Here is a 25,614-nt window from a genome sequence, read left to right on the forward strand (position 1 = left end):
TTCAAAAGGCTATAAGATAGTTGCTGTGTCATATCTCTTCTCTTTGGCATAGCTTTACAAACTTAAAGGTCAAGAGTTGAAAAGTGATTTATGATGGAAAAATGTTTGGTTAAAGGTCAAACTTACAAATTTAACAAGTAATTCTAGTGACACTAACAAATACACATACCATTGAGCCATTAGGAAGGATGGTTTTAAAATTAAATGAAAGTACACTACCACATATTTCCCTCCACCAGACAATTTCCAGTAACAGATCATAGAAACTGAAATCACCCTCCACCTTGTGATTGTGAATAGCAGTACAGCAGAGGTGGTCTTCAGCAAACAGAATACCAGAAATGTTTTTTAAAAAAAAACGAAAGGAACATCCTTAAGTAAAATAAATTGATCAAGAGAAGAAAGTAATCAATCAACAAATCATATTCAACAATAAAAAGGAAAGGCTTGGTTTATTAGTGTTAAACTGGCATTTTAATTCATTCATTATAGCTGTTCTTTGGTGTGCAATATATTTAGCACTGATAGCATGGAAGGACTGATGATTCAATAAGTATTCTTAATTAATTCAATCCAATGAGACATTAAATACAACTTGAACTTTTCTCCCACCTATCACTTCAGAAAACTGTCATGTTTAAACATCAGTTCACATTATTTCAAATGATTCTGATACATTGCACACCTAAGCAGCTGATTCAACTGTTGATCTGGGAATGCAAACTATTAATACATTTAAAATGCAATAAATATACTATGTAATCTTTAAGATACAGAACCATCTTACCTAACATTACTGGAATGCCAGTGTTGTTGTACAGGGGGTATGTTGCACATATATGGAGTCTAAAAATCAATTAAAAAAAAACTCATGTTTCCATTCTACCAACATTAAATTGTATAATAGCCATTCACGGTATTGTTATGTCCTGACTATTATAATACTGGACATGCCAGATATCAGTTAGGATTGCACATGATAGACCAAAATCTTGGAAATAGAAGGATGCATGGAAGAGTCAAGGGCAAAAAAAAGGCGAGATTTCAGGGTTGAATTGAAATACTAAAAATCTTACTTTACAATCTTGAACAAAACAAACACAATTGATAATAATTAAATAGGCATACTGGATAGGCAAGGTAATTCGAACACATATGCACAATTTCTATAACTCAGATTTTAACATTCAGGATCAGCATGAGTTATATATCAGTTAACAGACAAACTCCAGTCAAACAGCCCACAGACTACATTTTTAAATGGTTAATGGGATAGATCTGTCTTAAGTGCAAATGCTAGTAACACTGTAAATTACTACATCTCATGAAAACACTGTCCATTTGTAAAAGGATACCAATTTTCACTTTCAATGATCTAGGCTTGGAATGCCCACAAAGCCTTTATGGCTCAGGATGCCTCAAAAACCGTTCATTTCTTGATAGTTCAATCTCCTCCTTAGATCGTGTTACCCGAACTTCTGAAACTGCTCCCAATTGCCTAAGTACTGCCATTACTTCAGCTTTCATCAAGCAGTGAGCTGCATCAAGCTACCATAAAATTTCTCTAAGCTCCCATCTTTCTGAGCTGCATCCAACAAATACTGCCCGAGGGCTACCTTTGTCCCACTCTTAGCTGTACCAAATTACCAATTGCTTGCAGATCTTCTATTTAGCTCCAAACTCTTTCTGCAGCACAAAGCCACCAAATCCCTGGGCCTCCTCTCTAAGCCTTAACTGTCTAGAATCTACCACAAGCAGCACTTACAATGTCTAACTGTTTCTTCAGTTTCACACTTTTCCAACTTCAAACTGCAATTCACTTCTTCAAGGAAAAACACGCAGCCAGGTAAATTGAAGCCACAGAACTGTTTTAAGCATGACCCATCTCTCCACAGCAATATAGCTGCTCTGAACCATCCTTGACTTGCCTTTTAGGTTTAGGATCCATCATTTACAATTTATTCTTTGAACTGATAAAGTAAATGTGCTGTACACCATTTAAGAGTTCATCATTTGCTTTCAATTAAGTTATTTTTAAGTCCCAAAACGAATGATGTTTCTCTATCATAATTGCAAGAAATCATAGCTCTAGCTCAGCAAGTTCACCTGCTGTTTCTGATCAGACACTTTCACCTGTTAATTGCTGTATATAAGTGCAGAAGTTTTGAAAGGGTTAAAGTGGAAGAGTGCATTGAGCAACCGGGCTCAGGTGTTAGAGCAGTTTTGGATTTCAAACATCAAGCTCTCCCTCAGTCTCAGTAACAACATCCATCACCCCCAACATAATCTATACATAGTACCTTCAAGGAACAAACTACATCTTGCTTAAGAGACAAACCTATTCTGATGGGCATTCATCTTACAATCTAGTGGCAAATGGTGAAGACTCCATTTAGCTGTCTCTCAATATCAGCAGCAATGAAGGTCTGAGGATTTTATCAGTCACAACTTTGAGGTGGCTGTTGGTGCAGAAGATAGTAGCTGCAAGAGCCGAACATTTGAGAATCCCACACAAGATAGCCTTGTGGAAGCATTCTACAAGTCTATCTATTGTAAATGATAAAAAAAATTCAGATTAAGTAAAGTACATGTAGCAGCAAAAATGAGCGAGGAACTCGATAGAGCTGGGGTGCCTGCCATACCAGGGCAGTTACAGATTGCACCTGTCATTGATGAATTGCAGATGCAGTCCCTCATCAATACTCAGCCTGAATATGAATGGACATCAAAGGATTCTTGTATAAAGTTCAAACCTTCTGTGAGTAAGAGAATACGTCTTAAAAACAGATGGAAAGATAGAAATAAACATAACAGCCAGCTCAAATCGAACACTGCCGCCACAAGTGGGCACCACAAGTCACAGATATAGCAAGAGAAATCAGAGTGAGGTTGTAGACCCAGGAACTTTGCAAACTGTTGCAAATTGATGGCACAGAAAGAGGCCATTTGGGCTACTGCCACTGCAAAGCCAGAATTAAAGCAATAAAGGAACAAATTAGAAGATGATGCAGACAAAAATCAAACTGATGGAACAAATTAAGAGATAATAGAGGCTACAAAAAAGGTAGGAGATCAATTCAAAAATGATAGTGGGAATATTTTGCTCAACAGTGTCAAGCAAAACTCATCACAAAATAAATATAGCAAAATTGAGGTTAGTTTTAGGACTGCAGACAACAGGAATCATCCAGGGAAATCCATTAAAGGACTAGAATTCATCTTATAGAGTTTAGAATTGCAGGATACATATAGTAAAGTTGTTAAGGAGATTGAAGTAATTTATTAAAGCCGCAGGCAACACGATTCATTTACTAAAGCTATTAAGGAAACTGGAATTGTTTATTAAAGCCATGATCAGCAGCATTCATCAAGAAAAGTCACAGAACAGGTTGGGAATTATCAGAAATCATAAGAGAAAGTATTGAAACATAGTAAAGTACGAGATAACAGGTTTGAAACATACAAAATTCTGAGGTGACTCAACAGGGTGAATGTAAAAAAAGATGTGCTCACAAATAGAAGAATCTAGAATTAGGAAAAAATTCTCAAAGGTGGTGAGTCTTTGGAATTCCTAAAAAGGTGGTGGAAGCAGAGTCCTTGAACATTTTAAGGCTAAGGTAGAAAGATTCTTATGAAGCACGTGGTTGAAAGATCAACGGGACAGTTGGAAATACCGATTTGAGGTTATAGTCAGATCAGCCATGATCTTACTAAATGGCAGAGCAGGGTTGAGGGGCTTGCTCCTGGTACACATGCTCATATATAAATGTTTGTACAAAAGAGCAAGATTTAACAAATCCATACATAATTTCATTAATTATCTCTACAGATTAAATGCAAATGATAATATGGAGAGCTAAAGTTAGAATTCACAACATACAAATTTGACATTGGAATTGCTGATGAGTCCTTATCAGATTCATTACAGACAAAAGAAGATTAGAATTGGAAACCCATTCAGTTGATAAAGTGAAGCAGCTGTCTGGAACCAACACGCATTAATTCTAAAGAGAAGAAGGTCAATTTTATTACAGGAGATCCACAGAATCCACTTAGATTGTCAGGTACAAAAACCTTAAGCAACAAGTGGGAAACCAGTAAAGTGCAAGAGACAGACATCAGACACGAAACATCAGTGGCAATGCTAAGGAGCAAAGCACAAGCTGTGTCCAGCTAATTAAAAGGAAAACTTGGACTGGCTCCTTTTTACTTTTACACATGGCCATTTGTTTGAAGCTGCTCTATATGCCATAGGTGTAATACTGATGTAGTATGGTGCCAAGCACCCTCTTGACTGCTCAGTTCTCCAAACCATTAACAAGTTGCCTGTCTCCCTATACACTAATAAACAAGGAAAACCACAGAGGCTAGCACTCTCCAAGTTGGTGGAAGTGAGTGAGTGCTAAGTAATGAAGTTAAAAACTTTGAAATGCAGTCTGCACAGGCAAATGAGATGTGTGTTTCCTTACTCGTTAAGTGATGTGACAGAAACATGCAACTTGTCCCTGAGCATCAAGGTTCAGTTCTGAATGGGGTGGAGTTGGTAATTTACCAAGTTACTTGGATGAAGAGTGGAACAGGATGGTTTCCACAGTACATGCAGGGATGTTATGAATAAGGCAGAGTAGGATGAAGGCCCGAAGATGCAAGCAGTAAGCTGTGTTACCAGGTACAAGTACCTTGACTTATGTCAGGAATTTGTGCCATACTGCTTCTTAGAAATGAGAGAAAAGAATTGGAAGCTGGATAAAAATAATCCAAGGTGGGCTATTAATGAGATGCAAGAGTTACAAAAGTTTTAACTCATGGTTTAAACCTCAAGGGGAAATCTGGACATATTTCCTCAACAGAGATTCTGACTTTTTCATTTTCGTAGTATTTTCAACATTTCTCGCCATTCCACACATCACTCAAGGGAATGGAGAATTCCACCCACAATCACAGAACAGTGAAACAATAAACAACCACTCAGAGGTTAATGAAGTACAACGGTACATTAGAAAGAAGAGTCAACTGTAGTCCTGGAGGAGAAAGATGATCCAGATCTAGTTTTTTGGCAAGAAAATATTTCTGAATGCACATCTCATTAATTTTAAATTTGGTACACTATTACCAGGTACTATATATAGTTGAAACACTTTATACAACCTACAGCAGTGCGACTACATGGACACAGAGTCTGCAGAGAGATATAAACAGGTTAAATGAAGGTGCAAAAACTTAGCAGATGGAATATAATATGGGAAATTTGTGGTTATTGACAAGAAAAATAAAAGAACGGATTACTTAAATGAAGAAAAATTGCAGAAAGCACAGACTAATTTGGAAATCCTCACACATTAATCACGAAAAGTTAAGGTATAAGTTCAGCACGTATTAGGGAAGGCAAATGAAATTGCTTTTATTACCGTTGACTCAAAGGAAATGGAGTATTAAAGTAGGGAGGTCTTAAACCTATACAAGATCAGACCACCTTTGTGATAGCATGAAAAATTTTGGGTGCCTTATCTAAGGAATGATATACTCATATTGGACACAGTCCAGAGAAGGTTCATTAGGTTGATTCTGATATGGAGGGGCTGTTTTATGAGAAGAGATTAAGAAGGTTGGACATTGTCACTTTTTCTTCTAAGCACCAATCTTGTTGAAACATACAAGATTCTTAGCAGAATTGACACAATTAATGCAGAAAGGTTTTTTCCCTTTAGGACCAATGGGGAAAATCTCAGAGTAAGAGGCTGCACACAGAATAGAGATGAAGAAGAATTTGTTCTTTCAGAAGGTAGTGAATCTGTAGAATTCTTTCCCATAAAGGACAGTTGAGCATATCAAAGGATGACATTTTTCTTCATTAATGGAATCAAGGAGGATAAAGGTGGGTAGGTGCAGTTGAGAATGATCAGATCATCAGTGAATGGCAAAACATACTCAATGGGCTGAGTGGTCTCTGCCTGCTCCTGAGACTTATAGTCCACGAAGGAATAGCACATAAGATTAAAAGTACGATCAAGCAACCGTTCAACAGAAACGGTGTCAGATATTAAAGCCCTTGCACATGTTTCACCATCAAGAATCATCGCCCTTGAGCATGAATGCGTGTTTTGACCTTGTTTTGAATTTTCAGCAACTGGTACAGAAGGTGCCAAACTAGTTAATATCAATAAACTACCTTTCAAACAAGTTAGTGATGAAACAACTGGTTTAGAAAGCACCAGTCAGAGAATAAGGTTCAGAAGCTTTGGTTACTAGTCAAGGGACAATTGGTAGAAGATTCCATAGGGCTACATAGACTTAGGTGGAACCCAAACAGAAGACAGAATCCATTAGCAGTAGCAATCTTGACATAATAAACTTATTTCACATAATGTCAGCAGGATGGAAATTGATTCTACAGAACTGACAGAAATGTTTCCCTATCCAATTATCACTGATGAGAATTCAGATTGCAACAATTAGCAAAGTTTGCACAGAAATGCTAATGGTGAGACAGCAAATGAGCAGTATACATCAGCTGAACTCATTGCTGAATCCTCAACTGATGTAATTCAGACAGCAATATAATTTTGTAAACAGACAGTAATGACAGACTTGAGTTTGATATCAGATCATGAGAAGATGCAAGACATTTAATCCCTACATCTTCTCAGGAAGATGTATCAGTACCAATGACTGAAATCATTCCAAATCAGAAACAATTGTCAAGTGGTGTATTTGAGAATGAACACATTGGCTTTACAAGCAATTTAATCATCATAGGTAAAGGAAAACATCCAACCTAATGAAAAAGTTGAAATAAAGAGACTACATAAGAAATGTGAGAATAAAAACCTGCTCTCACGGATTGAGGACATGGTACAAACAACTCCATGGTCGATGCCACTGTAATGAAATGAACAATATCCACAGCTTTGCACCACATTTGAGAAGGAAGGGTCTGGCTCAGAAAATCCAGATACTGTAACTGCCTGTTTTGGAGATACAGAGTCACGCCAAAAATAAAATAATAATACCTGATCTAGAAATCCAAGATATTGCAATAAATAAAACATATGTTCTAAATGGACAAGAGTTGTCTGTAAAAGAAGCTCATGAATTTAACAAGTCCTGCAGATATTAAAGTGCATCAGTTGCTTGTTTCAGCAGAAAGACAATTTCAGTGAAATAAATCCAAGAGATATGGCTCTCTAGTTTTAATAGGACTCATAGACCTTACACTGTCAAGAACAGAATTAAAGTAAAGAGTATTCAACTCAGAGACCTATTAATAGGAAGTAGAACATTATAACTCAGTACAATACAGGCCCATCTTCCAAATATGAGAATAGTGAAACCTTCAGACACCTGATTTGAAAGGCCAGAGACTTAAGTGAAGATGGATAGTGGTAAATGTAATTACATACACAAAAGTGCAACGTTAACAGTGCAAGAAATGCTCGAGGGGAAATGGTATAAAATGGTGCGATGATCTGAAAGGATTGATGTATTAAGCACTACTCAATATAACTTCACAGACTTTCCTGGGGGAACAGTTTCAAATCTTGAAGGAGTAAGACCAAGCATCAGATCTAGTCTCAGTAACAATGCCTATCGGATCAATATAATTTGTACCTGGTTGCTTTCGGGAAATAAGCTGCCTCTTTCTTAAGGCATAAGCCCCTTCCTTTTAGATAGTCAAGTAGCTTTCCTCTTCCACAATAGACCAAGCAAGCTATTTAGATCCTTACCGAGAAAGAGGATGGTGACAGCAAATCTATCAGATAGATTTTAAGGTGAGATGCAGTGCAGATTCATCTAACAACATTAATCTTTTAAAATAAGATGGCCCACAACCTTTTACATATAATAGACTTCCCAGTGCTTCAATTGTATTTATCATTTTCTTTACAATAAAACTTTAATTCCTAAAACTAACTAGTTTATACTAAAACAAATAAACTAGTTATTTGCAAAATGTATAGTTAATCATATTTTTACCTGGTATCCACAAATTCCTGCATTGTTCTGTGAACTGATGAAAAAGAAAATAGGTTAAATAAATAAAAGCATGAAAGCAAAATTAATACTAATAATTTGAAATAAAAATGGAAAGCACAAGAAATAGACAACCAATCTTCACTGGAAATATATTGCTGTTCCTTCACTGTCACTGGGTCAAAATCCCAGAATTCTTTCCCTTGGGACACTGGGTCAACCTACTCCTGGACTGCAGTGGTTCAAGAAGGCAGCTCACCATCACTTCTCACGTGCAGTAAATGCTGGCCGCCCATGCCACCCATGTCCCACAAATGAATAAAACAAAAAAGTGTATTGTAGAACTATCAGAATTAATTTCCACAAAATAATTTTCCTGATGCTTTTAAACCACAGTATCACTTCCAGTGGGTGCTGTAAAATAAACCATTAGAAATAGAAGGAATAGATCACATGGCTCTTGGAGTTTGCTCTGCAGTTCATTCTACTGGAACTCCACTTTTTGTCCACTCCCAATATCCCTTGGCTGTCAAGCAAATAAACTCCATCTTGCCCAGTGTTGAATATATTCATTAAATGGATCAACAACATTCATGGGAGAGAATTCCAAATATTCAAAACATTCAATGAAGGCATTTATCCTCAACTTACCTGATGACCCATAAGATGCAGGTGCAGAACTAAGCCATTCAGTCCATCCAAACTGCTCCACCATATTATGGCTGCTATGTTTCTCAACCCTATTCTCCTGCCTCCTCCCCATAAACCTTGTTACCTTTACTAATCAAGAACCTCCTTATTTTCATGTTAAAGACACTCAGTAGCCCCTGTAGCAATGAGTCCACAAATTCACTACTTTCTGGCTGAAAACATTCCGCCTCGTCTCAGTTTGAAAGGGCCATCCCTTCACTCTGAGACCGTGCCCTTGGATCCTAATTTTTCCTCCTAGTGGAAACATCTGCTCCATGAACACTGTATCCAGGCCTCTCAGTATTCTGCAAGTTTCATTGGGATTCCACCCATTATCATACTTCTAAACCCAGAGTCCTTAACTGGTCCTGATATGACAAACCCTTCATTCCTGGGACTCTGAGATTGTGCTTCGTATTCTAGATTCTCTACATAGGAGAAACAAATTCTCAGTATCTTTGCTGTCAAGTCCTTTCAGAATCTTGGTTGTTGAAATATAATAACCTCAGACTCAAATTCCACACAGTATTGGCAAAATTTATTCAGCCTCTCATCATATGACAACTTTCTCAAATCAGCAAATCAACATGAAGAACCCTCGTTGTTCTCCATAAATGGAAACCAAAACTGTGCAGACAGCTTGAGGTGAGGTCTCACCAAAGCCCTATTCATAAGAAATTGAGGAAGTCTATATGTAAACAAGGACAGACAACATAGAAAAAGACCAAGTAAGATAGAAGCATTGATGGCAAGGGGAGTTACGGAGCCAAAATCTAAAAAGGCGATTAGACAACGGCTTGAAAGCAGGCAGAGTATCAGGCTGGATATAGTCTTACATAATGATGTTCTTTTGAACTAGTCTTTCAAAGTTTCCCTCATGCAGACTGTGGTTTGTTACCCCTCTAACACGCAGGGAACCACAATTTCTTACAAAGTTTGATTGACCCCATGAAAATCATAGAGTACACAATGTCTATCTCCATAATGGAGCCGGCCAGATCAAAAGTTGTGGTGAAGGCCTGAAATCTGATCAGCCCACATGCTGAAAAGATCCTCTTAAGAATCAAGGGCCCAGAATTGCAGTCAGAAATCTCGAAGTTGGTGCTTATCTGCCATTTTTAAAGGACTCCCAAGCTATCCTGACTCAACATAAACCCAGGCTGATAATGAAAAGAACCTTTACTAAAAATGTGTTCAAATGTTTGCTCGCAATGCGCAGTGTCTGTAATAAAATTGGGGTGATGGAGGCAATCATGAAACACAAGGAACTAGATATAATACAGATTACTGAGATATGGCTACAGAAAGAAAGAAAACTGGAGTTTAAATATTTCACAGTATACTTAGAAAAGTTGAAGGAAAGCAAAGATGGAGTAGCTATACTTACTTGTGATGACATAATTTCAGTAGAAAAAATTAAATGCAGCTATCAGTTGGATAAAAATAGAATCCACATTTATAGAGGAAGTAGACAACAAAGGATCAGTCAGACTAATAGATATGATCTACAGAGAATTTTACAGTGGAAAGGAGGCAGAGAAGGAAACATACAAGTAAGTTAGAGAATTGATCATTATTCTGTATGATATTTTTATTCATGGGGAATTTACCTAACTTGATATTAATTGGCAGAAGAGTTATGCAAAGGGGATAAGGGAATGGAATTGCTATATGCATAAATCTCCATTCTAACCCAACAATGAAAGATTTGTCTTTTAATTTATCAATGAAAAACAGATCAAAAGCAGATTGAGGCAGTTGTGATCATGGTATAAATTTGTACGATTAAGAGTCAGTTAAGAGCTTGCAGAAATGCTGAGTTTGGTAGGGCCGTGAGTAGAACTTAAAGATTATTAATGTGTAACAAAATATGCAAAACAAATAGGTTGGACAATTATACGACATGACCAGCTATCCTTAGTAGCCACATACCCAGATGACAAGCAACATGAGTTCGACTGGGACACTACTCTTATAGGAGAAGCCAAACACTACTGTTATAGGAGAAGCCAACAGCCAGGGAATTCCTAGAGGCTTGACATTCATCCACAGATTCAATCAATAAGCACATCGACCTGGATCCAATATACCGGTCACTGCAGTGGACAGCTGGAACTGACAACTGTAAGCGGCAGATACAAATCACTATAAATGCCGGAGGAAACATCACAGAAGCGCTTCACAGGAGGCTCCCAAGCACGGAGGATATCACCTAGACCGGGGACAAAACGTCTGCAACACAAATTCCCAGCTTGGCGAACAGAACCACAACAACGAGCACCCGAGCTACAAATCTTCTCACAAACTTTGAGGACAATTATGTAAACATTGAAACAATGTCGAACAGCTTCCAGGAAAATACATTCCGCTGAAACAAAAGAACAAACTGTGACTTCATGGATGCACGAAGGGACAACTAAAGGTCTGGAATGAGGTATACCTTAACTATATAGACAGCACAGGAGCATCCAAGAAGAGAAAATGCCAAAAGATTAGAAGAGAAGTAAAATAAAATCAGGAAGACGATGAAGGACAATGATATTACATCATCATAGAATAGGAAACAAAAGAGTAAAATATTTTGCAAGCGCATCAATGAAATGATGGCTGTGATGACAGTAGGAGCATTAACAGATGGACAGGATAACGTTAGGCAAGGATAGAGAGCATGTAGAAATATTAAATAGTTATTTTGCTCTGGTATTTACCGGGAGATAGAACAAATAGACATTGAATGAGCAATGAAATAAATGCGAGAGAGAGGGGATGCAATGAACAAACTATAGAAATTCAGTGAGATTAGGAACCTATCCTGTATGGACTGCATCCATGAATTTTACATGGGGAAGAGAGAACAGAAGTATTACCATTCATAGTTATTAATTAGAAAAAGTTAGAAAATACAAAGGACTTGCAAGTAGCTAATATAATTCTGATATTTGAGAAAAGGGCAAAACATGTCCAAGGAATTATGTAATTACTTTAATGGAAGGAAAATAATGGAATCCGTACTACATAAGGAATAGAAGAACATCTAGAGGTAAGAAAAGAACAATGAATAACCAGCATTAAAGGGAAAATTTTGCTCAAGCAAGCTTACCAGTTGTCTACGCTGTTACTTTGCTAAACAAGGTTAATGCAGTAGATGTAATTTATTTGGAGATTCAAACAGCCCTCGATAATGTGCCATTTAAGAAAATAATGAATAACAAAAACAGAAATTGCTGGAAAAACTCAGCAGATCTGGCGGTGTCTGTAGAAAGAAAACCAACTTAATGATTCAAGTCCGTATCTCCGATATAAGACTATGAATTCACTACCATAGGTACTAGATAATAATACTGATGTGTTTAAGCAGAAGCTAGACAAGCATTTCAGGAAGAAAGTAACAAGAGATTGCAATGGCATATTTAAATGAAGAAAGATAGGAGTGGGGTCGAGTGAAACATAATGACAGGCGTTGCCTAATTGGAATTAATGGTTTGAATATGCTTCAAACTTCTGTGTAACTGTCTTAAGTCTTTTTTTATTCTTGCATTCTAAATCCCTTATATCGAAGGTCAACATGTCATTAGCCTTAACTACTGATTGTACTTACATGTTTACTTTGTTTTTCTTTTATGAGAGCACCCAAATCTCTTTGAACAAAAATATTTAAAAGTTTCAAGCCAATAAAAAAATAAACTATACTTCTATTCTTCTCAGCAAAGTGAATAGCCTGATTTCCTGAACATTCTACTCCATCTGTCTCCTGTTTTCCACTAATCTAAGCTGCTGGATCACTTTGCAAACTCTTTTTATACTCCTCCCAACTTACTGTCTCACCTAACTTTGTATTGATGTGGTGGTGCCAGTGTTGGACAGGGATGGGCAAAGTCAGAAGTCACACAACACCAGGTTATAGTCCAACAAGTTTATAAAATCATAGAGATGTACAGCATGGAAACAGACCCTTCGGTCCAACCCGTCCATGCCGACCAGATATCCCAACCAATCTGGTCCCACCTGCCAGATCCAAGCCCATATCCCTCCAAGCGCTGAATAGGAAGGGTTTGGAGGGTTGTGGGCAGGGTGCTGGCAGGTGGGACTAGAGCGGTTGGGATATCTGGTCGGCATGGACGGATTGGACCGAAGGGTCTATTTCCATGCTGTACATCTCTATGACTCTATATACCCAAATGCTTTTCAAATGTTGCAATTGTACCAGCCTCCACCACTTCCTCTGGCAGCTCATTCCATACCCATACCACCCTCTGCATGAAAAAGTTGTCCCTTAGGTCCCTTTTATATCTTTCCCGTCTCACACTAACATATGCCCTCTAGTTCTGAACTCCCCGACTCCAGGGAAAAGACTTTGTCTATTTATCCTATCCATGCCCCTCATGATTTTGTAAACCTCTGTACGATCACCCCTCAGCCTCCGATGCTCCAGGAAAAATAGCCCCAGCCTGTTCAACCTGTCCCCATAGCTCAAATCCTCCAACCTTGGCAACATCCTTGTGAATCTGTTCTGAACCCTTTCAAGTTTCACAACATCTTTCTAATAGGAAGGAGACCAGAATTGCGTGTAATATTCCAAATGTGGCCTAACCAATGTCTTGCACAGCTGCAACATAACCTCCCAACTCTTGTACTCAGTACTCTGACCAATAAAAGGAAGCATATTAAACGCTTTCTTCACTGTCCTATCTACCTGCGACTCCACTTTCAATGAGCCTGCACTCCATTGTCTCTTTGTTCAGCAACATTCACTAGGACCTTACCATTAAGTGTATAGGTCCTGCTAAGATTTGCTTTCCCAAAATGCAGCACCTCACATTTATCCGAATTTAACTCCATCTGCCACTTCTCGGCCCATTGGCCCATCTGATCAAGATCCTGTTGTCATCTGAGCTTACCTTCTTCACTGTCCACTACATTTCCAATTCTGCTGTCATCTGCAAACTTACTAACTGTACCTTTTATGCTCACATCCAAATCATTTATGTAAATGACAAAAAATAGAGGACCCAGCACCACCCTTGTGGCACTTCACTGGTCACAGCCTCCAGTCTGACAAACAGCACTCCACCATCACACTATGTCTTCGACCTTTGAGCCAATTCTGTATCCAAATGGCTAGCTCTCCCTTGATTCCGTGAGATTTAACCTTGCTAACCAGTCTCCCATGGGGAACCTTGTTGAACGCCTTACTGAAGTCCATATAGATCACATCTACCGCTCTGCCCTCATCAATCCTCTTTGTTACTTCTTCAAAAAACTTGATTAAGTTTGTGAGACATGGCTTCCCACTCACAAAGCCATGTTGATTATCCCTAATCAGTCCTTGCCTTTGCAAATACATGTACATCCTGTCCCTCAGGATTCTCTCCAACAACTTGCCCACCATCGAGGTCAGGTTCACTGGTCTATTGTTCCCTGGCTTGTCCTTACCACACTTCTTAAACAGTGGCACCACGTTAGCCAACCTCCAGTCTTCTGGCACCTCACCTGTGACTATCAATGACACAAATATCTTAGCAAGAGGCTCAGCAATCAAGTTTATTTGAAATCACAAGCTTTCGGAGTGCTGCTCCTTTGTCAGGTGACTTCTGACTTTAACTTGTATTGGCAGCAATAATCTAACTATAAATACACCAGGAACTCTTTGCAAGTTGTGTGCTAATTCTATTTAATTCCAAATAGAGTTATGTCCCAAAATGTTTTCAGATGCATGCAATAATTTATCATTTCAATTTAATTTTTGTTTGCTTTTTATCTCTTAAAATGCATAAATAATTTTAAACTTCTGCAAATTATAAATAGTTACTGCAAAATGATACTAATCTGTCCAGAGTTAATAGCATCTGGCAAACATTCATGCAACTTAACCATAAAGAAAAAGTAATTCAAACCTGGGGTGTCCATATTTCATGGCACTTGGACCTGTAAAGATAAACAAATTATTGCACTTAACAGGCTTCTCTTCTTCCTCAACATGTAATTTCAGAAGAAGAATGTTTAAACAACAGTGAAGTCAAACTCAGTTTGTTTCTTGTTTCTGCAGCATATTCTTACATAAAATTGATATCTTTCAGTGATAAAACTATAGTTTATTAAGACTTCATGTATGCACTAACACAAACAATGTTCCTGCATTGAAAATCTGTCTGACTGACATTTTATTTAAACAGAAAGAATGCATAAATGATACAAAGAATTTCTTGCTTTCCATTTATACCAAAGAAATCAACACCAAGTTTCATATGCTCAGCACCATCAGCAAAACCTTGTGAGAAACAATGATAACTTTGCATGGTGTCCAAGTTTAGCAAGTGTTAAAATATCAATAATCAGCTAAAGGTGAGTAATTGGGCAGTGAATTAGATACTGCCCCATTATGCCTACTTCCTTAATTTAATGAGACAAAGTGATGGGAAAAATGTCTCCACTCAAGATTGCTATGATTATTTAGTATAGTTATTCATCGGGTGGTTACACAACATAATACTAATTCAACCCACAATGTGTTTTGAGTAGGATACTTACAATTGACAGATGAATGAAAGAGACACCAAATGCTATTTCAAATGATTCTTTATGGACACTTCACAGGGCACGAAACCATCATGCATTGCTACCTGCACAGGTCTCTTCGCTAATATTACAAGTTGTGCAGATAGTGACCAGTTCCAGGAGAACTGATATAAGCTTTTGTAGTTATACTAGAACACATTTCCCACCAAATATCTGTTGGGGATGAAGCCAGGTAAGAAAACTGGTGTGGAAAGGAAAAAAAATAGTCCTTCTCTTTACAAAGAAAGTATTCTCAATCCAATTCTAAGCAGGCATAGGCAAAGTTTATAACAACTTCCAGTTAAACATTAATTTAAAATTTTACTTCCTAACATCAAGAAATAGGAAGCAGAAAGTTAACATAATGGAGCATGTGGGAACCTCAAATGAGACTAAACTTGAAGTACATTTTGGTAAATTTGTAGCTTTATGTAGTTTATAACCACATGGGATTAAAGTAAGAAATAGCCAGTGCCAACAATGTTGTACTTGGAACACACATCAACTTGCCAGAAAAAAAAAGTTAGAAAATAAGACACAAATAGTACCTTTAATCATGGAATGCCGTCGTGAAGGATAGCGTTTGCTAGGGCGCCTCTCAAATGTACTTGTACGACGCAATCTACTTTTATGTGTTGCTTCATATTCGGTTCTACCACTGGAAGAAATAAATATTGGCAAACAGTTACATAACTAGTATTTAAGCAGGCATAAATAATCAAAACACAATTAAATTGTAACAGTGATACCTGAATCTAAAACGTGATCCCAGACGCATGAAATCTGATCTTCCCTCTTTAGTTTGAGTAGGAGCTCGTAGTCTGAAAAACGCATGATTCTCCACAGCACATCTCCATAAATGTTTACATGCTCTGGAATTATCTAATCGGAAAACAAATGTGTGCTCCTGCTCTCTACCCTTTGATTGAGGTGGAAAAATTGAGAGATGTTAAGAATGGCAATTTTTATGACAAACTGTTTCTAATAAATAAAATGCATTGGCCTGGAAATTGCAGTAAAAATAATAATGAGGCTAAAAGCAGTCTGTAATTAACATGCAAATTAAATAGCAACTTCTTACAAATAAACACGGAAATCAGAAATTTGCTTGCTTACCCGGTCCATCAGAAGCTTTACTCTAATGGTACCCCATGGAGAAACTTACTTAATTACATTCATGGAATTCACCCAAATATCTACTGGTTACTCCTAAACATACCAGGAAATGTTAGGGCTTTCCATTAAAATGGAAAGATTTTCTTTAAAAGTGTTATGGTAAGTTTTAATTCAAGCCAAACACCACCTCTGTACAATTGTAGGGTCGCATTTGTTAAGATGATAGTTTTCAGTGGTGTTTTCAGAAAAAAATTGAACGGATTTTGTTTTAATTGTTCTTGAATTTCTCTCACAATCCCATATTCTTTCTCCTCTTTGTACAGTATTTTGTTTTCTGGTCATGATTTGGAATTGAATTAACATAATAATTTATATATCCTGGTTCAAACACTACATTTCGTGGAAAGGATTCTTTAAGGAAATATATAATTTATTGTACTGTTTAAAATCTCTAATTATTGAAACTTCAGTGCAAAAGTGCATAACTACTGTGCCATTGTAATTGTGTGAACAACTACCTCACTGATCGTTGCTAACCACAAAATCTAGGCCATTAAAGCTGACAGATCCTTCTGAATATTATTTGCTGGTTTATTTGTGAAACTCTAATGCCAACACTGCTCCCAGCAACTGAGCAATGAAATTACTTTCAGCCTATCAATAAAATTAGGATCTCATTCACAACAGCATGTAATTGTGACAATCAGTTTAGAAACAACATGAAGCAGTCTTATAGGGTGTCATGGCTTATGATTTTGGATCATTTCTTCATACAATGCTTTCTGACTTTTGAAAGCAAAGTATATTCTCAAGCTTAAACAAAAGTACTGAGACAAAATTTAGTTGTTTTCGCTATAAGACCAAACAATGGTTTGTCTGAGTATTCAAAAAATACCTAACTACCTGTTATGTTCAAATGTCTTTAGATATCTATTTGCCAAAGGTAGAAGATACAGGCTGAGACAATAGAAAAAAATGCCTTTTGTTCAAAATGGAAAGGCTACAAAAGCAGTCAGGCATCAAAAGGAAGGTCAGTTCAGGAATATGTAACTAGAAAGTGAGTTATATGCCAAACGAAGTAGTATAGGTTTTTCAATATTTTAGATTAGACATGTAATACCGAAGAAAATAAGTGATCTGAGAATAGTTCTGTATCTTGACTTGAGGGGAATAAAGCACTTAGACTCAGACCTTGTTTAACCAAACATTCATTCATTCCAGCTACAGAGTAAGAAAAGAAATACATGTGTAGAAAATATACGCATCAAGTTCAGATCACAGAGGAGCAACTAGGTCCATGGTAGTGAATCAATCCACACCCCGGATGGAGTTTCAAAACAGCAACACTGAACCTAAGGCTGCACTGGTATAACTTAATTTGTACAAAGTACAAAGTACAAATATGTATTAAAATTTGGTATCTTCAGATCCATAACTGAAAGACCAACTTTGTGTGGTAGGCTATGGACTTTGAAAATGAACTTCAGCCCTTGAAAATCTTCAGTTCTTCTGTACATTAGTAGTAGACAGCATTAATCTGGACTGGATTCAACAAAGTCAGAACCAGAAGTAACAGTGGTCTTCTAGTGTATTGCCCCAACCTGATTCCTGCATCTGCCTGAGATACCCAGAAGATGTGCTACTTACTTGTTCATCATCCTCCACAACAACAAGTGTTAATTTGTTTTTTTTGAAATCCAGCTGTGTAATTTTCGGCCTGAATGATTATAAAGAAGGTGGTCAGAGAACATAAACAATTTGTTAGTGTTTTGTTTTTCAAATACTAAAACGTGATAAACATAACATGCTTTACCAAAAGAATAGGCCTATTTTGTTTGATCCTTCAAAGATTAGTATGCCTGTTGGTGTCAAGCCAAGGGAATATTCATAGCCATCTCTTCCCTAGGAAAGTCAGAAGAGGTGTGTTAAGACAATCCATAAATAAATAAAAATACTTTATTTTTAAAAAAAGACTCTTTTTAAGATTACCTTGACAGTATGCATGTTCACACCATACATTTCTAGCCATTTAGCTTTGTTCAAGTAACATAGTTCTGCCTGTGCTGGGCTTTTCCCCCTATGAAAATCGGAAAATTAAATCAGTAACAATACCCATGTTTCATCAATGAACAATCACTACTCTTGCCATAATTGAAAAAGTTAAACTTTTAGTACTGTTTCTGGATGCTTCATCCTGAAACATACACATTTATCATGAGCCACTGCATAGTGTTAAGCAAAATTTGTTCTATTTTTCTATAGTTGTTCTGTTTTATATTTGTGATGTCTCATACTTTCCATCTGGATCCTAGTGCCACATTCGATTGGAAACTTCCATCATTCATTCAGTGGAAACTCACGCAACAGGGAAGATAAAACAGATCGAAGTCTTAGAATATTTCAATAATCACTTGATTACAAGCACCACATATGAGCCCTAGCTTATAGCTAGTGCTTATATACAGTTATTAACATCAGCTTTGGCTCACTCCTGCAAATGTCTAGTTTTCATTAGAAATAAGGTTTAAAATCACACAACACCAGGTTATAGTCCAACAGGTTTAATTGGAAGCAGTAGCTTTCAGAGCGCCGCTCCTTCATCAGGTGATTGTGGAGGACACAATTGTAAGACACAGAATTAACAGCAAAAGTTTACAGTGTGATGTAACTGAAATTATACACAGAAAAATATCTTGATTGTTTGTTGAGTCTCTCATCTGTTCAAATGATCATGATAGCTTCACTTCTTTCATATGTAAATCACAAAACTCTTTTTTAAAAGTTACATTTTCAGGTTAACTGTAACAATTGGTGTCAGCCAGATAAGATGTTAAAATGTTGAAGGTGTTAGCCCCCTGTGTTCCCTGTCTGTGCCATAATGTTTAGATCAATTCTAATCTAAAAAGTGAGTTAACAGAGTCTTCCATGGATTCATGCAGTTTTTGAGCAAAGTACAATGTAACTCTGCAAGTACAAATTCACCTCACAAACGTACGTGTACATGTGTGTCTGTGTCTCTATTTGTCTGGGGTGGCGGGTTGTGAGTGTGAGTGTGAGAGTGTGTGTGTGTGAGAGTGTGTGTGTGTGTGTGTGTGTGTGTGTGTGTGTGTGTGTGTGTGTGTGTGTGTGTGTGTGTGTGTGTGTGTGTATAAAGTGTTGAAGTCTGTGAGAGGATTCATGTGGGAACATGCGTCTGTAAGAGTGTGTGCGCACGTGCGTCTGGGGTGGGGGGTTGAGAGTGTCTGTGAGAGAGTGTGTATATGAGTGTAAAGTGGTCTAGGTCTGTGGGAGAATGCATGTGGGAGCGTGTGTGCCTGTAGGAGTGTGAGAGACTGTCTGTGTGCATGTCTGCGTATGTGTGTGCGTATTTGTGTCGGAATGTGTGTGTGCGTGTGCGCGCGCGTGTAGTGCAATGTTGGTCACCTGTAGTGTGACATGAACCCAAGTTCCCCATTGAGGCCCTCCCTTCGTGTACGGAATTTAGCTATCAGCCTCTGCTTGGACACTTTTCTCTGCTGCTGCCTGTCCCGAAGTCCACCTTGGAGGATGGTCGCCCGAAGATCCGAGGTCGAATGTTGGTCATTCTAATAGATGAGGGACTCAACAAATAATTAAAGTGCTTTTCAATGTATAATTTCAGTTACATCACACTGTAGACTTTTGTTACGAATTCTATGTCTTACAATTGTGTACTCCACAACCACCTGATGGAGGAGCAGCGCTCCGAAAGCTAGTGCTTCCAATTAAACCTGTTGAACTATAACTTGTGTGATTTTTAACTTTGTATATCCCAGTCCAACACCATTAAAAATCACCATTAGAAATAATCACCAAAATGACAGTCTCTGAAGAAGATGGTAACAAGAACTATGAGAAGATGCAACTTGGATTTTGAGACAGATAATATGACTGCATCTTCAAAAACATAGTTCATCATGGGAAGGTCATTACGTTTGGCAACAGTAAGAGGTTGTGTGCCATTACAACAGTTTCTACTTATGCAGTGCCATTAAAGTCATAAAGCATCCTTTTCAACAGGAGTATAATTGAACAACATCTGATACTAAGCTACAGAAAGGGATATTAATGCGGATGAGTTCAACTTTGGTAAAGGAAATTTCAAGAAGTGACTAAAGAAGAAAGAGAGACGAAGGAACAGAGACTTAGGGAAAGAATTCCAGAGGTTAATATTTTGGTAACTAAAGGCAGAGCTATGAATGCTGGAGCAAGGGAAACTGGGGATGCTCATGAGGTCAGAGCTGGAGGACAACAGATATCTTGCAAGATTATCGAGGGGAGAAGATGACAGAGATAGGGAGAGAAGCGACTGAGGAACGATTAAAAAAGGATAAGAATTTTAAATTGATGCATTACTTACATTGGTTTTGGATGAAAGTAAGTGAGAGTTAGGATATTAAAAAGAAAAATATTGACTTCAGTTTTTAAGTTAGATGTGGATGAAACAAAATCCTCAATTTGCAGATGAATGCACTGGAACTCTGCTACTTCATAGCTAAACATTTTTGCAGCGCTCAGTGTTATTTAAAGTTTAAAAAAAACTTTAATACATACCTGGAAACTCAGTTTATACTATAACTCAACCACTTGTAGACTATGGGAAAAGAATTTCTATGAATTACAGTAAGACTATCATTTGTTCTCACAACAGATTATTGATAGAAATATTAATCCTGTTTTGCTCTATTTGTGCTGCCTGACTTGCCAATTATTTCTAGCTTTCATTTCATTTTGTGCACTTTAATTATTAATGGGAATAAATTTATATTAAACTATTCATTTTGAAGATATACACAGGACCTATAACAGATTCAACCACATGGAACTGCGAGGCTATGACACTGTAATTATATAACTTTAAACTGGCTTGATGAACCACGAACAAAAATAATTAGACTCATGTAAACACTTGCATTCAATGTTAGAACACAACAATATTCTAAGTTAAATGAAAGGTTACATGCTCCAGCACTCCCCACACTGGATCATTTATAGGTTAAACTTCAGATTTCTATTTTGGTGATTGGAAGCCTGCTTTCAGTGGAGTTCCATACAACCCAGTGCTGAAGCCCTTTCATTTTGAGAAGTTATTTTATCTTAAATGTGGAAAGCAGGAGGATATCAACAGACTGGTCAGCTGGGCTGGGCAGAGCAGTGGCAAAGGGAATTCAACCCAGAAAGCTCTAAGGTCATGGGAAGGATAACAAGGCAAGAAAGTACACTATCAAAGTTGGGACACTTGAAAGTACTGAAGATGCGAGGGCTCTTGGTGTGCATATCCAAAGATTCCTGAACATAACAGGGCTGATCGATAGGGTGGTTAAGGCGGCACATGAGATGCGTGCCTTCATTTGTGTAGGCACAGAATATAAGTAGTAATAGCAGCACATTTGGAAAATCATAATCTAATCAAGCAAAGTCAGCACAAATTAATAAAAGGAAAATAGTGCCTGACTAACGTATTAGGGGTTTTTGAGGAAGTCTTACTCAGATTGGATAGACGGGAACTGTAAATTTGAACTTCCAGAAGGCATTCAACAAAGTATCTCACAAAAAGTTGTCATAAAGTATGGGTCCTTGATGCTAGAAGTAGCATATGACATGGATAGAGAATTGGTTAGCGGGCAGGGAACAGTTGGGATAAAGGATTTTTTCAGGTTGGTGGCCTGTGGCTGTGGGTTTCCAGAGGGATCAGTACTGGGACTGCAACTATAGTGTATATTAATGACTTGGAGGAAAGAGTCAAATATACTCTAACCAAATTTGCAGATGACAAAAATAGGTGGAAATGCAAGCTAAGAGACAGATATATTGATATTAATTTGAGAAAATGTGACATTGTTCATTTGGAAAGACGAACAAAAGAAGAGTGTTAAATAAATGGAAAAAAAACTGCAGAAAGCTGCAATACGAAGGGACTTGGGGCACCTGTGCATCAAACAGAAAGCTATTGCACAGGTGCAGCAGATAATCAGTAAGGTTGAATGTTAACCCTCGTTTCAAGGGGGTTGGAACGTAAGAGAGGAAAGTCTTACTGCAACTTGACATTTGGAGTGCTGAGAGCAGTTTTGGTCCCTTTATCTAAAGAAGCTATTACCACATCAAAAGCAATTCAGTAATGGTTCACTAGGATGATTTCCAGTACAAAGGGATTGTGTTTGGAACAATAACTTATAAGTTGAGACTCTACTCATTGGAGTTTAGAAGAATTAGAGGTGGCCTCATTCAGACAAATAGGATTCTTAAAGGGCTTGTCAGGGTAAACATTGAGAAGTTGTTTTCCCTCATGGGAGAACTTGGATAAGCAGGCACAGTCTCAGAATACAGAAAACCTGAGATGAGGAGGCATTTCGTCTCTCAGAGGTTGATGTCTTTGGAACTCCTTGCCACAGAGAGTTGTGGAGTTTAGTTGTGTATATTTAAGGCTGAGATGGATAGATTCTTGATCAGTTGGGGAATCGAGGGAAAAGGCAGAAAAGTGGTGATGAAGTATGTCAGATCAACCATTATCTGATTGCGTGATGGAGTAGGCTCAAGGGGCTAAACATCCTACTCCTGTTCGTATTTCTTATGATCTTAAGAGCAATGAAGCTATACTGAAATTGTACACAACACAAATTAGGCCACAACTGGTGGATTGCAATTCTGGTCACCACATTGTAGGAAGGATCTAATTATACTAGAATGGGATGCAGAGGAGTTTTATCAGGCTACTGCCTTGGCTGGAAGGTTTGAGTGATAAGGAAAGACTGGATGGACTGGTGTTGTTTACCTTGGAGAAGGAAAGAATGGGAAGGCACCTGATGGGTGTGTTTATAATTATGAGGGACATTGAAAGGGGGGGATGATAAGGTACTCTTTCCATTAGTAAAGAGCTCAAGGATTTAAAGAGGTAGAAGGCCAAGAAGAGAGTTGAAGAAACATTTTTCCACCGAAAGGGTGGTGAGAGTCTGGGGCTCATAGCCTGAAAGGGTAGTGGAATCAGAAACTCTCATAACAGTTAAGCAGCACTTAGACATTCACTTGCATTACCATATTGGGTCGAGAGTTGGAAAATGGGATTAGTGCAGTCAGATCTTTGTTGATTGGTATGGAAACAATGGACTGAATGGCATTTTTGTGCTACAAATACCTATGAACATAAGTCTGATACTTGATGGTAATTTTCCAAATTTTTCAAAGAGTCTGAATTATTGCTGTCCTACTTCTTCGTAATCCTAATTTGAGATGAATTCATTTTTATTTTGTTAAAAGGATAATTAATCCTCTCTTAAAGTACTAATTACTGATTTATCAATCTCACACTGGTACTTATTAAAAAGTTATGGAAATTACTGCTTTTGCATTATGTCTGATGAAAATTCTCTGCTAATTTATAATCATCAGCCTAGTTTTTAGTATGAACACCCTAGTTGTGATCTTGTCTCTGTTACATACCTCTGGGTCAAATGAATGCTTTGGTGATTCATCTGCATTACCCAGTGTATCTCCAAAGTATTTCACAAAGTTTAGCTTCATTAACTTGTAAACAAATTACTATCTTATGACTTCTCACCATATGTTCGTAGTTACTTAGTTTTCTCATAACTACTCTGTACTTTCCATGTCATCTTCTGATTCTCTCCATTAACTCATCTGCCTGGGGTTTGTTCACTCTCTGAATCTTACGTTTTTAAAATTCATTCATGGGATATGGGCACCGCTGGCTGGGTCATCATTTATTGCACATGCCTGAAGGCCGTGTGCTGTGCCCACGATGCCATTAGGGAAGGAGCTCCAGCATTTGAGCCAGTGAGGGAGTGTCAATAAAATGTCAAGTCAGGACACAACATCCAATTATCATTTAGTCAGTGAATCACTGTATATTGACCTTTTGCAGAGTGAAGGACATAGGCAACAAACCATATTGTCAATAACCATAAGGTCAAATATTTAAGTCTTTTGAAATGGAATTTCTGATAAAGGAATTGACATGTACAAGTTCAACAAAGGGGAAATTGATAAACCAAGAAATTAAAGACAATGAATGTTGATAACCATTTCAGTGCATAATTATTACAGCAGCCACTGTAGTTTAGTACTAAAAAGTGTTGCTCTGCTAAAGGTGCATCTTTCAATGGCAAAATTAGTCAAGTATTTACCTTGCCTGATGGTTCAATGCTAAAGTCCTAAAGCATTATTTTGAAGAGAAGAGGAGTTCTCCAAGGTGCTCTGGTTAATGGTTATCTATCAACCAGTATCGCTAAAACATTATCTTGTTTTACTACATGTCAACATTGCTTTACATAATTTGATGTGTTTGTTACATTATAACTCCAAACATATTTCACTAACTGAAATGAAATTTGGGGAATCCTGTAATCAGGAATGGTGCTAGATAAATGCAAGTCATTCTTTTCATCAGATAATGAGCATGAATTTGTAAAGAACATGCCATGTTTAATTGACTTAACTATGTTTTGAGAAGTCTGTGCGCAAATATAGGAAATGTGGTGAATGTTCCATTTCTGAATTTTCAGAAAGTTTGTTAATCACTCATGTCAGGCACATTGCAAAGACCAAGGATATGGCATTAAAAACGATGCAACTGTTGCAGTCCCAATTATAGAGTCATGGAAATATGTAGCACGGAAACAGACATAGAACATAACAGCGCAGGACATGTCTTTCAGCCCTTGATGTTGCGCTGACCTGTGGAACCAATCTGAAGCCCATCTAACCTACACTATTCCATTCTCGTCCATATGTCTATCCAATAACCATGGAAATGCCCATAAAGTTGGCAAATCTACAACTGTTGCAGGCAGTGCATTCCATGCCCCTACTACACTTTGAGTAAAGAAACAACCTCTGACATCTGTCCAACATCTATCACCCCTCAATTTGAAGCCATCTGCCTTCGTACTAGCCATCACCATCCGAGGAAAAAGACTCTCACTGTCCAACCGATCTAACCCTCTGATTAATTCTCAACCTTCTTCTCTCCAACAAAAACAGTCTCAAGTCCCTCAACCTTTCCTCGTAAGACTTTCCCTCCATACCAGGCAACATCCAAGTAAATCTCCGCTGAACTCTTTCCAAAGCTTCCACATCCTTCCTTTAATGTGATGACCAGAATTGTACACAATACTCCAAGTGTGACCACACCAGAGTTTTGTAGAGCTGCAGCATGACCTCGTGGTTCCAAAACTCGATACCCCTCCCAATAAACTCGATGCCCCTAACACACCGTAGGTCTTTTAAATAGCCATATCAATCTGAATG

At 37.8% G+C, this 25,614-nt stretch overlaps 1 protein-coding gene across 1 annotated transcript in view; it reads right to left on the reverse strand.

The window, feature by feature from the left end:
• Positions 1 to 25,614, reverse strand: part of LOC132816198 (band 4.1-like protein 4B) — a 373,493-nt gene that overhangs the window by 146,394 nt on the left and 201,485 nt on the right. Inside the window, exons 8-15 of the mRNA XM_060825694.1 lie at positions 18,322 to 18,409; positions 18,146 to 18,234; positions 17,980 to 18,049; positions 15,966 to 16,135; positions 15,765 to 15,874; positions 14,556 to 14,586; positions 7,975 to 8,008; positions 788 to 846 (exon numbers count right to left, since the gene is read on the reverse strand). Coding sequence (XP_060681677.1) covers positions 788 to 846; positions 7,975 to 8,008; positions 14,556 to 14,586; positions 15,765 to 15,874; positions 15,966 to 16,135; positions 17,980 to 18,049; positions 18,146 to 18,234; positions 18,322 to 18,409 — 651 coding nt within the window. The remainder of the gene's footprint in view (positions 1 to 787; positions 847 to 7,974; positions 8,009 to 14,555; positions 14,587 to 15,764; positions 15,875 to 15,965; positions 16,136 to 17,979; positions 18,050 to 18,145; positions 18,235 to 18,321; positions 18,410 to 25,614) is intronic.

This window comes from Hemiscyllium ocellatum, chromosome 5 (genome assembly GCF_020745735.1).
Source record: "Hemiscyllium ocellatum isolate sHemOce1 chromosome 5, sHemOce1.pat.X.cur, whole genome shotgun sequence".
NCBI classification, from domain to species: domain Eukaryota; kingdom Metazoa; phylum Chordata; class Chondrichthyes; order Orectolobiformes; family Hemiscylliidae; genus Hemiscyllium; species Hemiscyllium ocellatum.